A 15,213-nucleotide genomic window follows, 5' to 3' on the forward strand; every position below is an offset into this window, starting at 1 on the left:
CTTGGCACACAGTTCTTTGCTGATATAACTAGATGGCTCCATTGACTTCAATGTAATTTTACCCATTTACACCACTTGAGAATTTCTCACTGTATTTAAAATATGGTCACCACATTCATCAGAATATAACAAGGCTTATTTAGATCCTGGAACACTCCAGGTAAATTATGATTATCAAATAGAGCTAATCAGAAAGTTTTGATGAAAACCAAAACAAGATTATTTTAATATTTTCCATAAAATTTTATTTTTCCACTTCTGGCCAGCCATATTACGAGATTCCTCCCAATTTAACAGAACTGCACATCAGCGAAGGAACTATCAGCCAGCTCCTTAATTGTACAAAATAAAACCTCTATTCAAAAAGGAGCTGCGTAATGAACAATGGCCACATATATATAGACACAACTGTTGTCAGCACAACTCAAACTCAGCACCTTAAGCACTAAAAACCAGAGCTTTAATGCTTGAGTTAAAGAAGATGTTTTTTGCTGTCTAATTAGCAGACTTTTAGAGTCAGTTGGGCCAGTCACTAAAGGGAAACATGACCACATGCACTAATGGCTTATCCAAGGCCTATTGAAGTCAATGGAAAACCTACTATTGACTTCAGTTAGCATTGAATCAGGGCCTAAGCCATATTCATAGTATGAGAAAGCCCTAGTGGAAAAAAAAACAGAACAAAAGGAAGCTGTCTTAAAAAATAGAATTTAATGTGACATCCTCAACCATTCTAAAATGGAGGAAATGTAGTTTAAAGAACATTACAAAAGTATTTGATGTAGGGAGATCAGTCATAGACATACTGAAAATGGATATTCTGTATGACAAAAAAAAGTCAAGAATATGCATGTGGGAATAACATCAGGCTCTAACATAGTTTGACACAAACCAAAAATATCTAGCAGTTTCAAGAATTCTGATATCATAAGAGAAAAACGATCAGCTACATAAATACTGAAGTCCTCTAATAACATGTTAGACTAACTGATACAGAATGAGGGCAGTTTGTCTCATACTTTCTATAAAAACTTTCTATAAAAGTTTTTGAGGATGATAAATTACCACATATAATACACTGTTATTATACAGATAATCCAGAATTTAGTTTCATTCCCAGAATGGAGTGAGGCACAATGACTACACTTCCAACTACGTTAACAGCATGTGGAGCTGATGTAAAAAGGGAACATTTGAGGAACTGTGTGTGGTAAAACTACGAAGATTCTCATCTTCACCGAGCAGATCCATTACATCTGAATACAGCAGATCCAGTACATCGGAATATACTTGCAGATTGGAAGGAGACTCTTAAGGGTCTGTCTCCACTGCAATAAAACACCCATGGCTGGCCTGTGTCAGCTGACTGGGCTCACAGGACTTGGGCTGCAGGGCTATAAAATTGCAGTGTAGATATATGGGCTCAAGTGGAGCCCAGATTCTGGGACCCTTCCCCCCTCACAGGGTCTCAGAGCCAGGGCTGAGACAACAAAGATGATTAGGGGGCTGGAGCACATGATTTATGAGGAGAGGCTGAGGGGACTGGGATTATTTAGTCTGCAGAAGAGAAGAATGAGGGGGGGATTTGATAGCCGCTTTCAACTACCTGAAAGGGGGTTCCAAAGAGGATGGATCTAGACTGTTCTCAGTGGTACCAGGTGACAGAACAAAGAGTAATGGTCTCAAGTTGCAGTGGGGGAGGTTTAGGTTGGATATTAGGAAAAAAATTTTGCTAGGAGGGTGGTGAAGCACTGGAATGTGTTACCTAGGGAGGTGGTGGAATCTCCTTCCTTAGAGGTTTTTAAGGTCAGGCTTGACAAAGCCCTGGCTGGGATGATTTAGTTGGGGATTGGTCCTGCTTTGAGCAGGGGGTTGGACTAGATGACCTCCTGAGGTCCCTTCCAACCCTGATATTCTATTCTGATTGTATGACCTAACAGCCATCTCCATTGTTTGTGCTCATGGCTTTAATGAATAATACTATAATTTTAAAATACACATTTATTTGACAGGGATCATATTTAATGAAGTAGAATGGAACTCATTCAAGATTGCTGCTTTAGTAGAACAAATATCTAAAAACAGAATATTGGACCATGGGAGAAGCAGAAATAATGCAACCAAACATGAAGCTAGGAGTTCCCACACTGGATCTGACCAGTGGTACATTGGTGGGGAGAGATGGATCAGCATTCACGTCGCACTCCCCATCAGTACTCAGCCCAAGCCGGGGAAGCTAATGATCCAACCAGCAGACCAAATTCAGTGATGAATCCTGGTCATGTGCCACCTGAGACATATTGCACATAAACTAAGGGCTTGTCTACACTACCTGCTGGATCGGCGGGCAGCGATCGATCCAGCGGGGGTTGATTTATCACATCTAGTATAGATGCGATAAATCGACCACTGAGTGCTCTCCCGACGACTCCGGTACTCCACCAGAACGAGGAGTGCAAATGGAGTCGACAGGAGAGCGTCAGCCGTTGACTTACCGCAGTGAAGACACCGCGGTAAGTAGATCTAAGTACATCGACTTCAGCTACGCTATTCACGTAGCTGAAGTTGCGTATCTTAGATCGACCCTGCACAGTAGTGTAGACAAGCCCTAAGAAGAAGTGGTCCATCTACTCCAGTATCCTGTCTCTGGGTCCAAATCCTGTTTAGTTCTTGAGCAAAAACAAGTTGTTTGGTCTTATCCAAGTCCTCATTTGGCCGCAACATCACTGACAGGTTTACGCTGATATTCAGAACATAGAATCATAGAATATTAGGGTTGGAAGAGACCTCTGGAAGTCATCTAGTCCAATCCTGTGCTCAAAGTAGGACCAACACCAACTCAATCATCCCAGCTATGGCTTTGTCAAGCTTTGTCATGACAATAGAGCTTTTACTGGTATTAATACAAATATTTTTCCATTATTTATTAGTTGTTTTAAGACTGAGGGAGCTCAGATCAGATGTGTTTGGGAGTTAATATTCTATATGTAAGCAGCTGTGCAACCAAAGATTAAGATTTGTTTTGTTGTTAATGGAGGTCTTTTGCCGGGCATTAGAAATCCTAAGAACTACATGGATAATAAATTAATGTACTTAGAGAAGCATAAAACACAAATGGCTTTACTAATTACATCAGCTGAAAATCATCTTGTTTGTCCAATGATTATCAATTTGTCTTTCAAAACAATTATTGTCTAATATTTTGTGGTGGGGTAATTTGCCCCTTATAGGCTGTAAGCCACCTTGCCACCTTGCCACGTGACATGGCCTTTTAAGGCTTTAAGGGTTCGTTATATGGACCTAATGGGGACAGAGAGAAAGTGGTCCTGGGAATAAATGATACTTGGGAGGAAATCCTGTCATTATATCTTTAAGAATCTGAGGCCAGGAGTCTTTCAAAAGGGGCGGTAAAGGCTCCTCTCTCCCCTCCAAATAACTGGGAATGAGCTGGGAAAAGAGGTCCAGTATAAATGCTGTCTCCTCTCTCGTGGCAGGTCAGATGCCTGCAGACACTGTAGGGAGTAAAAAGGCTCCTGTAGGGCCCTAAATTAGAAGCAATAAGACACCAGCAGGAGAAGGCTGCCTGCTGGATCCTCCTAGCCTAAGGATTAATTGAGGATAAAGGGGCCAGCAGAGGGAGAAGTTAGTTAACGCCCTACAGCTGGCAAAATTATAACCCGACCCCAAGGAGGAGAGCTGGTGGGGCTCCTGCAGTAAGGAGAGACAGTGACTGAAGCACAACACCAGCTCCAGGAAGGAGGGTGGGGGGGCTCCTGAACTGGGACAAAGAGCTGACTGGGCCTTTTATTGGGACCCCAGCATGGAGATCTGGAGCAACAAAGTAAGTCACCCATTGTAGAAAACTGAATAAATTATCCCCAGGAAGGGGGTACATGTTCTTGAGCCAATCCAAGTCTGGTAATTGAAAGAACACGAGGGTGGAGTGCCTTGGCAGGGCCATAAGGGGACATGGCTTACTTCTTGACAGATATATTGGAGCATCTTGCAAAATGCTAGACTGGGAAGCAACACTAATATAGCTCTGGTCAGTGTTACAGCTACAGTTCTCGTAATGCCTTTGGCTGTGCTGCACTGAATATAGGGTGGATGAAATCCTGCTCCATAGCAATCATTGGGAATTTTTCCACTGACTTCAATGGAGATAAAATTTCACGCCGTGTAATTTATGGTGTCCATTTTACAACATAACTTGAGTATATTAATTTATACTTCAATATATGTATTTGTAATAATTAAGGGCACCAGGACTACTGATTTCAATTAGCATTTGCTAGATCAGGCCCTCGGTATCTGACCTAATTGTTAGTATTAATGAGATTGGTAGGGAGATTAAAATAAATCTTTCATACTATGGAAGGGTTGAAAAACCAGGAGATTTTACACTAGATGCTCAGATAGTGTAAATCAACATTGACTTCAGTAGAGTAGATTTACACCAACTATGGTTCTGGTCCTTAAGATATAAAGTAGAAAACAAAGGAATAAATAAGAGAGGTGAAAATCTTTTACAAATATAATTTGTATGTATGTGGTGCTAGAAGGTGGTAAAGTAGAAAATGGCAGAAGCAAAAAGCATCAAGAGTAAAAGTGAATTCAAAAGACAATGGCACGGGTTGGCGAGAGCATGATGTTCAAAAGGAGCAGCACTGAGTCCAGAAGCCTCCTCTTGCTGTGGAAATCTGCAAATCAATCCCCTTGAGAAGATGGTACTGTAGAAGGGGGAGGAGTACATAGTCTTTCCCCAAGAAGAGTTTTGTTGGAAGGGAAGGATGTACTGTGAACTACTTCCCAAAATAACTGCCCTTAGGGCAGTGCCGTAACAAGGGCGAGGCGAGTGAGGCACTTGTCTCAGGCACACAAAGCTGAGGGGCGCAGAAAGTGGTGGAGAAAAAGGGGGGGAAAAAAGCCGCTGGCTGGCACGGAGATATTTATAACCCAGGTGATCTCCACCCCCCGCCCCACCTGCCGCCCCCCCCCCCCCAAGTGTCCCCCGGCCCCAACTTGCTTCCCCCGCTCCCTTCACGGCCCGGGCCCGGAGCAGAGCAACTCCATGCTTCCTCCCTGCAGCAACTGCTGCCACAGGGTCCTAGTGCCCCCCATCTCACTGCCAGGGCAGACTGACTCTGAGCCTGCCCTTCTCCCTCAGACCCTTTCATTTTCCAATGGGACCCTCCAGCAGCACAGGGGGTCCCCCTGCTCACAGTCACCGCTCCTGCCCCATGCTGGGCAAGGAGGCAGCCCCATCCCTCACCCCCAGTGAAGCTACAGTCAGGGGCAACAGCAGGGGAGGAGGCGCACGCAGCACCCCACGGCACCCACCGCAGGGGAGGCAAGGGAGATTCCTGGACCTGAGAGGGGCCCCAGGAGCACATGCAGTGACAGTGGTGGGGGTGAGTGTGCTGCTGGGGGGGCAGGAAAGGGGGGGCTCCTCCCCCAGAGCTTGCTGCTGCCGGCAGAGAAAGGGCTGGGGGGAGTCCTCCTCTCTGGCCCCTGTCTCAGAGCAGCCTGCCTGCACCCCAAACTCATCCCCAGCCCTGCCCCACCCCAGAGCCCACACCCCCAGCCAGAGCTTTCACTCCCCCACAGTACCCTCAACCTTCTACCCTAGCCCTGAGCCCCTCCAGCACCCCAAACACCTTATCCCCAGTCCCAGCCAGAGCCCTCACCCCCTACACCCCTACTCTCGCCCTGAGCCCCTCCCACACTCCAAACCCCTCATCTGCAGCCACAACCCACAGCCCTCACCCCTACACCCCTTCCCTCTGCATACCTCCCATCCCCAAACTCCCTCCCAGAGCCTTCACCCCAATCCCCTGCCCCAGCCTAAGGCCTGCACCCCAGACCTCCTCCCTCACCCAAACTCCCTCCCAGAGCCTTGGGCGGGTGGGGGGGGGCAGAGTTTGGGCAGGGGTGGGGTTCTGGGCACCACCAAAATTTCTACAAACCTGCCACCCCTGATCCTGCCCTGCAAGCCTGAACTCCCAGCATTTTCAGGACACATGCTGATCCCTAGTGGCCACTGCTGCTATCCAGCACCTCCGTCCTCTCTTAACCTGTGAGTCCCTCTCTGGATTGGAACTGGACTGGAACCAAAGACCATCTTGGAAGCAACATTGCCAGCCCAAGCAGTCAAAAATCATGAGTTGACCCCCCAAAATCACAGGCTCTACCACTGCCCCTTCATTCATTCTTCGGCGGCAATTCGGCAGCAGGCCCTTCCCTCCGAGAGGGACTGAGGGACCCGCCGCCAAATTGCCGCCAAAGAGCCACCCCTGGGGGAGGGCGCAATTTTATATTCTTGCCTCGGGCACAAAAATACCTAGTTACAGCTCTGCCTTAGGGTGGGAAAGGTACTGCGTGAGACTGTTGTGAGTGCTGCTACCACAAGGGGTGGGTTACAGAGAAGGAAGGAGGGTCATGAGATGGGAGGTCCTCTTAAAGGATGTGGTTGTTTTGGATAAGCTTTGCAACTTCAGTGCTTATCTAAACCAAACTTTGGGACTCTTCAGAGACTCATCCAGCACTAGTTAATACAACACTTGCAGAGCACAGCATATAAAACCTCAGATTACCTTTCTCCCTCTGTTTTTATGTATAGTCCACTAGCTCACTGTGTACTAATCATTTCTGACAAATGACTTTATATTGCCTTCATGTTCTGTAACTTCATATGAACTACATATGTTTGCATATTTTAAGGGAGGGTTTCTCAAACTTCATTGCACCGCGACCCCCTTCTGACAACAAAAATTAGTACACAACCCCAGGAGGAGGGACCGAAGCCTAAGCCCACCTGAGCCCTGCTGCCCTGGGTAGGAGGGCCAAAGCCAAGCCCCACTGCTCCATGCCGGGGGCCTGTAACCTGAGCCCCGCCATCCAGGGCTGAAGCCCTCGAGCTTTGGCTTCGGCCCTAGGCGGTGGGGCTTGGCCTTTAGCCCCGGGCCCCAGCAAGTCGAAGCCAGCCCTGGCAACACCATTAAAATGGGGTTGCAACCCACTTTACGATCCCGACCAGCAGTTTCAGAACTGCTGTTTTAGGGCTTGTATTCATTGAGACACTCAGGAAAGTTAATCAGAATTAAATAAAGGTATGAATTTAAAGTGGATTAGTTAAATTGTATTAAACCCCCCTTTGGACGCTCTAATTCAGAATTAAAATGGCCCTTAGTCTACTACCTCCTCATAAGGGTGGTAAGTGAAACTTAGTCTACTAGAGAGACAAGGTGGGTGAGGTAATAGCTTTTGTTGGAAATATATTTCCTCACCCACCTTGTCTCTCTAGTATCCTGGGACCAACATAACTACAACTACATTACATTCCCAGTCTCCTGACATTTTTATTTCATGGACTGGGTGGCACGTGAAGTGACTTGGATATATTAGGGATCTAGAGTGCCAAATGCACAGCTAATTTAAATCGGGGAACTCCAGTGAAGTCAGTGGAGCCATTGGGTTTATGCCAGTTGAACACCTGACCCAGCGTGTCCACAGACACACCCTTTCGAGACCAAAGAGCGAATTCTCCACTCTATTCCATGAGTAGATGGCTGGTGTAATTCTAACTAAAGTCACTAGAGTACACCAGCATACAAATGGTGTAGAGGATTAGTGAATCAGGCCCCAGAGAAGGGCTGACTTCTGTTGAATTAATAGGGACTGGTAGAGTCACAGTTATGCTCTTGTATCGAGAAGTAGTCTTTTGTATTACAATTAAACTACATGAAAACTATGTAAATTCCATGAACATTTTCTTTAGAAGCAGTTTTCTACCTGCAGAGCTTCCATATGAGCCAAGATATGCATGGTCATCTGTATTGGAAAATTCTGATTTTTGGCTTTGGTTCTCCTTATGGACTAAATCCTGCTCCCATTTAAGTCATTAGGAAAACTGTTTGCTTCAGTGGGAGGAGAATTGACCATATGTGACTCTCTCGAGGGTGGAAGTGAGCCCATGGGATTGATGTATGCTTATTTTTTGAATCTCATACCTGAGGGAAATCCTGCTCTCCTTTTTCACCTGAGGCCAATGAAAATATTTGTGTGAATTGGGTGAGCAGGATGGGGTGAGCAGGATTTACCTCTGTGATTGGCTCTTGCTATAGAACAAACTCTTTTATGTCCATGCTTGTGCAAAAGTGACCCCATAGTTCACTGTATTATTCTTATGTTTCTAAAATTGTATGTGGTTACATAGCACAGCAAATTCAGAAAGCTTAGGGTAGGTATTAGCCGAAATTGATCTTCATTGCCTTTCTTCAGGACTTTTATTGTGTTGTAGTGTAGAAGCAACTGCCTTGTCATTTAAAGCAGTGGTTCTCAAACTTGGGATGCCGCTTGTTCATGGAAAGCCCCTGGAGGGCCGGGCCGGTTTGTTTACCTGCCGCATCTGCAGGTTCGGCCGATCGCGGCTCCCACTGGCCGCGGTTCGCCGCTCCAGGCCAATGGGGGCTGCGGGAAGCGGTGCGGGATGAGGGATGTGCCAGCCCGCCAGGGGTTTTACCTGAACAAGCAGCGGCCCAAGTTTGAGAACCACTGATTTAAAGTACAGTAGTTTAGACTCAAAATCAACAAGGAATTAGGCTGATTCTGCCAAGTCTTAATGTTTTAGACTACTTATAGTATCAGTACTTACTGGTATTATCTTAGAGAGAAACAGAACTGAATGTTGTAAGGTACATTTAAGAGGAGATATCTGCTGTGGTTACACCAAATCAGAAATCTCCTGTCTTATATAGGCACTGATGCTAGTGCACAAAAGCAGACCTGTGTGTATAATGTGAGTTTTTTCTTTTTAATTTTAGACTCAACCTTGTCCTATGTTAGGCAGCTGGAGGCAAGAGTAAGACAGCTGGAGGAGGAAAATCGCATGCTACCCCAGGTGGGTGACTTCCTGTTGATAGGAACAGTAGCTCCTAGCTAGATAGTAACACTCATATATTAGTGTTTAACATCAGTGTTTTCTGCAGTGGGACATTGATATAATTGAACTCTCACGGTGATCAAAGACTCTCATTACAGTAATCAAAGCCTCTAGCATCTTTTATTTTCATTTCTCATTGCTGATTATAGTGGAGCATTTCTACTGGTGTATTTGAGATCATGACAATACTTCAGAGCATTTTTTTTTCCTTTACAAGTGTTGATACCTTGTAAGAACTCACTGGGGGCTGAAATTTATGTTATAATTAACAATTAAGACGTTTAAAATTACAAACAGCTGACCTTTGACAGTCCTAGTTTCATCTTAAGAGTGAATTTCTGTCTTTATATCTTTCTAAAACATAAGCCTTTTGTTTGGCTGTTCATAAGTTATTACTGGGCAAAATGTAGCAAGTTTCAAATGCTATTCTGCAGTCAACTAAAAACATTACTTTGATTCAAAAATGGAAATTTGTCAAGCAATTAAAATAATAAATTGGTTATTGTAATTTTTTGCGGGGATGTATTAGGTGCTTAATGGGGAGACTGAAATTACATTTTAAAAATAAACAAACATCAAGTGAATTCGAGTTAGCTCTCCTTGGTACATGCTTTTCTTTTTCTTTTAATTGTTTTTATTTATTAGCAATGAATTAATAATATTTGCATTTTTCAAATATATGTTAATTTTTTATTGACTAACGCATCTTGCTATTATATTTCATTTAAAAATACTCTGGAAATCAATAACTTTTCAAAATGAAATATCTTGTTCATTTAAAAAAATAGACATGTAATGCTAGTTCATTGTACTGACTCAGAATACTATCACTTGTATGTAAAATCAAAGATAGTGGTAAAGGGAAGGGGCAGCGATATTCATGTACTCTGATTTAATCATTTTTATAAAGTATAGAGACAAATGCATTAGTTACAAGGATGGCTCAGGATCAGAGTTGGTGATGTCTTTGCTAAAGCAGATTTTAAGCAAGGTTTTGTCTAATAGTTAAAGGAGTGATCTTGGTTCTATTCTTTGTTCTGCCACTAACTAGTTATGTGACCTTGAGCAAGTGATTTAACTTCTCTGTACCTTAGTTTATTCATCTGAAAAATGGGCATATAATACTTCCCACCTGCAAGGGGTAATGAGGATTATCATATATAAAATAACATTTGCAGAGCATTTGAGATGCAAGATACTCTGTGATGCAGAGTATTATTGTCTTGCCAAGCAAGATGTTCAAGGCAAATGAAAATGATTGACCTAAAAACATAATCTGTGATTTGTCTTGGTGTGGTGAAGCAGTAGTAGGAGATGGAGATAGGTCATTCAGGAAACACTTTAGGGCCAAAATTTTTCAAGTTACTAGTGGTTTTGTTTGTCTCCATTTTGAGGTGCACACCTGAGACACTGTAAAGGGGTCTGATTTTTCAGAAAGTGCAGAAAATCATGGCCCTTTAAGATCTCTCATGTTGGGTATCCAAAATCACTAGTCAGTTCTAAAAATAGTGCCTAAAAGTCTACATTAGGGGCAGTGGTGTTTTTGGCGGGTGGTGTGGGGGGCGGGGGCACAAGCTGAGGGAAATGCAAGGGGAATAATTAAGTAGGCAACAAAGTCTGCATCTTGCCCAAAATATATGCTTTATGGCCAAATGTGTGTCTATATCTTGGCTTGCTTTATTGGTTCTAGAAGCTAACCAAACACCTGTGAACACTTTATCATTAGAAATGATGAGAATGACATGTGTTGGCCTTTCATAGCATGTCTGCTCATCCTAGGAATTTCATTGCTTTCAATACAGGAAGGAAGCATAATCAACAGCTAGCCCATTCTGAAGTCATACTCAGGTATGTTAGTGTTTCATTTATATGAGACGGTAGGGACCCAGCCAGCATGTTCTGTAAAGAATATTCTGGGGCTTTCAGGTGAGTTGGTGAAAGACTCTTGTTCAGGCAATATTCTATCTGATCTGTTTTTCTACCTTCAAAGTTACTAAGGTTAAAAAGGGCAGTAGTGGCTAACCTTGTCTGTTGTCTGGGTTGGTTGTCATTATGGGAAACATGGTAACTATACTCTGGACACTTGTCAGGCTGAAACAGAAATAGAAAGACATAGAATGGGATTTTGATTTTCAAAAGCTCTGTCCACATTGGTCTAACTCTCTTTCTGATGAAGGCAATGAGAGTTTTATGAGGGTTAGGCTGACTCTCGGTGCTTTTGACAATTCCACTCCAAGCGTACAACATCAAATGAAGTTCCTTTCCTGGTACAGATATAAAAACTCTACCTGTTTTGTGGGAAGGGAATGTCTTTTTGTAAAAACAAAAAATAACAACAAAACCCCCTGTTATTCAGTGGCACTCACCCTGCAGGACAACAGGGATTTTAAAGCTCCAGGACTATACATATTAGAACAGTGTTTTTCAACCACTGTTCCGCGGCACACTAGTGTGCCGCGAGATGTTGCCTGGTGTGCCGTGGGAAAAAAATATTAAACCATGCTTGAATGTCGGAACTGGTTACTAAAATTTTTGAATCCCACCACTGATGTTAAGGACTATAAATAGCTCAGAATATCAGCTTTGTGTTCAGCCAAACAGGCCCAGGTTGCGCACTGAATAAAGTATTTTATAATTTTTCATATTTCTGTTTACTTACTATTTCATAATAAAGTAATTATAAAATACTTTCTTTGTGTTTATTTGATTCCTATTCAAGAGAATTACTTTATATATAGTCAATATAGGCACAGAGTTAAATTTTTTAACATTTTCTAATGGTGGTGTGCCTCGTGATTTTTTTCATGAAACAAGTGTGCCTTTGCCCAAAAAAAGGTTGAAAAACACTGTATTAGAAGAGAGTGAGAGAGGTGAACTGTTATTGATACACTTGTTAATAACTATTCTATCCCTGAATGAGTATGATCAGTGCTACTTACGATGCTTATTTTTTCCTGCCTGCTCACCTCTCTTCTTCTGCTACGCCTCCTCTCTTCCTCTTTAAGCCCTTTCCTCCCCTGCCCTATTTCTCCTCTTCTAGATATGCATTACTCATACCAACTTGTGTAATGGTGTGACCATTTATACCCTGCATAGAGCACAAAACCCCTTGGCAACCTATTAGTTATCTCCCCTTTTCCTTTGCTTTTCTTGTCTTTTTCTTACATATTTGTTTTTATTTCAACCCCCCCCCCTCTACCTGTAGCTTAATGGTTTTATTAATATTTAGCAGCAGGCACCTCTTCAGAGAAAAGTGTTTCAGTGATGACATCTTCACTGTCAAAATTGAATTCTGAGCTCTAGTTTGCTGCACTATGACAAGAGATTACAGTGGCTAGGGAAAAAACCAATAGCTACAGTGAGTCAATATTTCAGTCTGATCAGGGAATAGAAATGGTATAAAAATGCTCCTATTCATTTAAGACTGCAAAAGTCTCCCAACATTTGCTTGCATACTGGTTGATTGCATTCTAGTACGTTTAAGAGTTATGAGAAGCTGCAGACAAGTTGTAAATTTGCTTTGTTGATGGGGGCAGCAATTAGCATGTATTTGTTTTCAGATGGCAAACAAAAGATATAATCCAAGCACCTTCAATATATGGCCATAGATATGAGTTTTGGGAAAGAAAGCAGATGTTTTCCAAGACTTACAGCATGCAACAGGGTTTTCCTACCAGTTGCCAAACTACATTGGCTAGGCATGAGGAAACAGTATATTATAGGTTTCAGAGTAGCAGCCGTGTTAGTCTGTATCCGCAAAAATAACAGGAGTACTTGTGGCACCTTAGAGACTAACAAATTTATTAGAGCATAAGCTTTCGTGGGCTACAACCCACTTCTTCGGATGCATCCGAAGAAGTGGGTTGTAGCCCACGAAAGCTTATGCTCTAATAAATTTGTTAGTCTCTAAGGTGCCACAAGTACTCCTGTTATTTTTGAGTATATTATAGGTTAATATCAGTGCTTCTCAAACACAAAAGTATGTAACAATGCTTGCAAGTGGTGTACATAGAGAGACACGATTTGGGGAAGGATGTTTGTGGGTGGTGTAATTCGAACCAAGAAAGATCTGGCATATAATAAGACTCTTTAAGAGATCTGTGGTTTGGCCCATGGCTGTTCTGCGCAATTCACAGAAGCACAAAATATGTATGATGATTTTGGTAGATCAGAAAGAAAGCAGACTTAGGAATCAGTAATGTCAGACTTCTTTTCAGGAGATTCATGGTTAGATATAATATTACTGGAAAAGTGTATCCAGTATGTATGTATGTTTAAGCAACTTGGTTTATACAGTGATTATTTTCTCCTATATATTCAGGGCAAGTTTAGAATTCCTGTTTAAGCCTTACCAGAAACTTGCCATGAAGAATAATATCTCTGCACCATCTTATCTGAAGTTTTATTTCATGTTTTTGTTTGTCTTGTCTATCTTTAATTTAATATCTTCAGTGCAAGGAATTTGTCTTAGTCCAGGTCTACACTTAAAACTTTTGTCACTGTGATAATGTTGGGGTATAATTTTTTAAAGCCTTTTTATACTGGCAAAGCCCTAGTGTTATACCAGCAAAAAAGTGCTTTTGCTGGGATAGCTTATTTTGTTTGAGAAAACCAAGATAAGCTATGTTGGCAAAAGCACTTCCTTTGCTGGTGTAAACTGCATTTACACTAGGCGGGTTTGCCAGTGTACCAGTAGTTATACTGGCAAACCTTTTCTAGTGCAGCTTACTGTATAGACTAGTTTCAGTCCTTATGTAAAAAAGGCACAACTCTTGTGTGAAATAGTCGCTATTGTTATGTCAGATTGTGGGAGGTGGATTGAAAGTTCTAATGGCCACCTTTCACATGACAGTACACGGCTCTGTGAATGCTGAACAGAATGGAGTTGCTTGTTTCAGATAGAAGCTGACTCTGGTTTGCCTTCTATCACTTGGCTGTAAAGTTAAGAATAAAATTATTTATATAAGAAAAGCTTTTTTCATTAATGTGACGACCAACACAACTCCCATTAAAATTATTAGTATTCGTCACTTGTATTACGGAATTCTCAGCCAGGTTCTGGCCCCATTGTTCTAGACACCATGTGAGCATATAGTAAAGTCTAGAGAGAGTTGCAGTTGCTTAATCCTAAAATCAGTTCCCCAAGATTTTCCACTGATATTTACTTGACTAAAATTTTGATTCATTTCAGCAGTGTTCATGTCTCTGTTCCAGACAAGTTTCCAGTAAATTAGGACTGCATTTTCTTGGACTAAAATAGAAGAATCTGGGTGGTTAGAGCACATGCACAAGGTAGTAGAATAGAAAGGATAAAAAAATGAGTGGTTGAACAGAAGTCCTCTTCTGTTTTAATTAATGGGTAGGTGAGAAAGGTGGGGTGGTTAAGAGCATAGAGTGGGAATCTGCTTGGGAAATCTCTGAATGTTTGGAGGGAGAGGCTGCTACAAAAATTAGGCCCTTATTTGCAGACTTTTTTGTCCCCGTGCATAAAAGCAGAGGGTGTGATCTGACCGCACATCTTTATTGCATGCAGTAACCACAGTCCTTAACCAAAGAGTTGCAATTAATGAGCTGGCTGTATTACAATGCAATATGTTATAAGATGCACCATACAAAAACATCCTATGCATCACCCTTCTCATGTGCCTTTTCTGCTGTTAGTCTCTACCTATTGATCAGCTCTTGTGCACAGAATTTTAGGCTATCTCTGATAGTACATTCTGCAGTTAGCAGAGACATAATGCTTGCTTGTACTGAGACATTTTGCAGTAGTCAAGAAGCTTTTTAAAGAGAAAACTGGATTCATACTTCATTTACATCAGTATTACATTGATGTAAATCCATTAGGCGACATTCTGATCTCAGTTATGTTGGTGGATGTCTAGAACAGTGGTTTTCAAGAAGGGGTACGTTCACCCCTGGGGATATGCAGAGATCTTCCAGGGGGTACATCAACTCATCTAGATATTTGCCTAGTTTTACAACAGGCTATATAAAAAGCACTAGTAAAGTCAGTACAAACTAAAATTTAATATGGACAATGACTTGTTTATACTGCCTTATATACTATACACTGAAATGCAAGTACAATATTTATATTCCAATTGATTTATTTTATAATTATATGATAAAAATGAGAAAGTAAGCAATTTTTCAATAATAGCGTGCTGTGACACTTTTGTATTTTTATGTCTGATTTTCTAAGCCAGTAGCTTTTTCAGTGAGGTCAAATTTGGGGTACTCAAGACTAATCAGATTCCTGAAAGGGGTAC

General features: G+C 42.1%; 1 protein-coding gene across 3 annotated transcripts in view; it reads left to right on the forward strand.

Annotated features, from left to right (window-relative positions):
- The window catches only part of CCDC85A (coiled-coil domain containing 85A), a 176,168-nt gene that overhangs the window by 129,814 nt on the left and 31,141 nt on the right, over positions 1-15,213 (forward strand). For all 3 annotated transcript variants that reach the window (XM_065401841.1, XM_065401842.1, XM_065401844.1), the window contains exon 3: positions 8,823-8,899. In XM_065401841.1, coding sequence (XP_065257913.1) covers positions 8,823-8,899 — 77 coding nt within the window. The remainder of the gene's footprint in view (positions 1-8,822; positions 8,900-15,213) is intronic.

Source organism: Emys orbicularis, chromosome 3, assembly GCF_028017835.1.
Source record: "Emys orbicularis isolate rEmyOrb1 chromosome 3, rEmyOrb1.hap1, whole genome shotgun sequence".
Classification (NCBI taxonomy): domain Eukaryota; kingdom Metazoa; phylum Chordata; order Testudines; family Emydidae; genus Emys; species Emys orbicularis.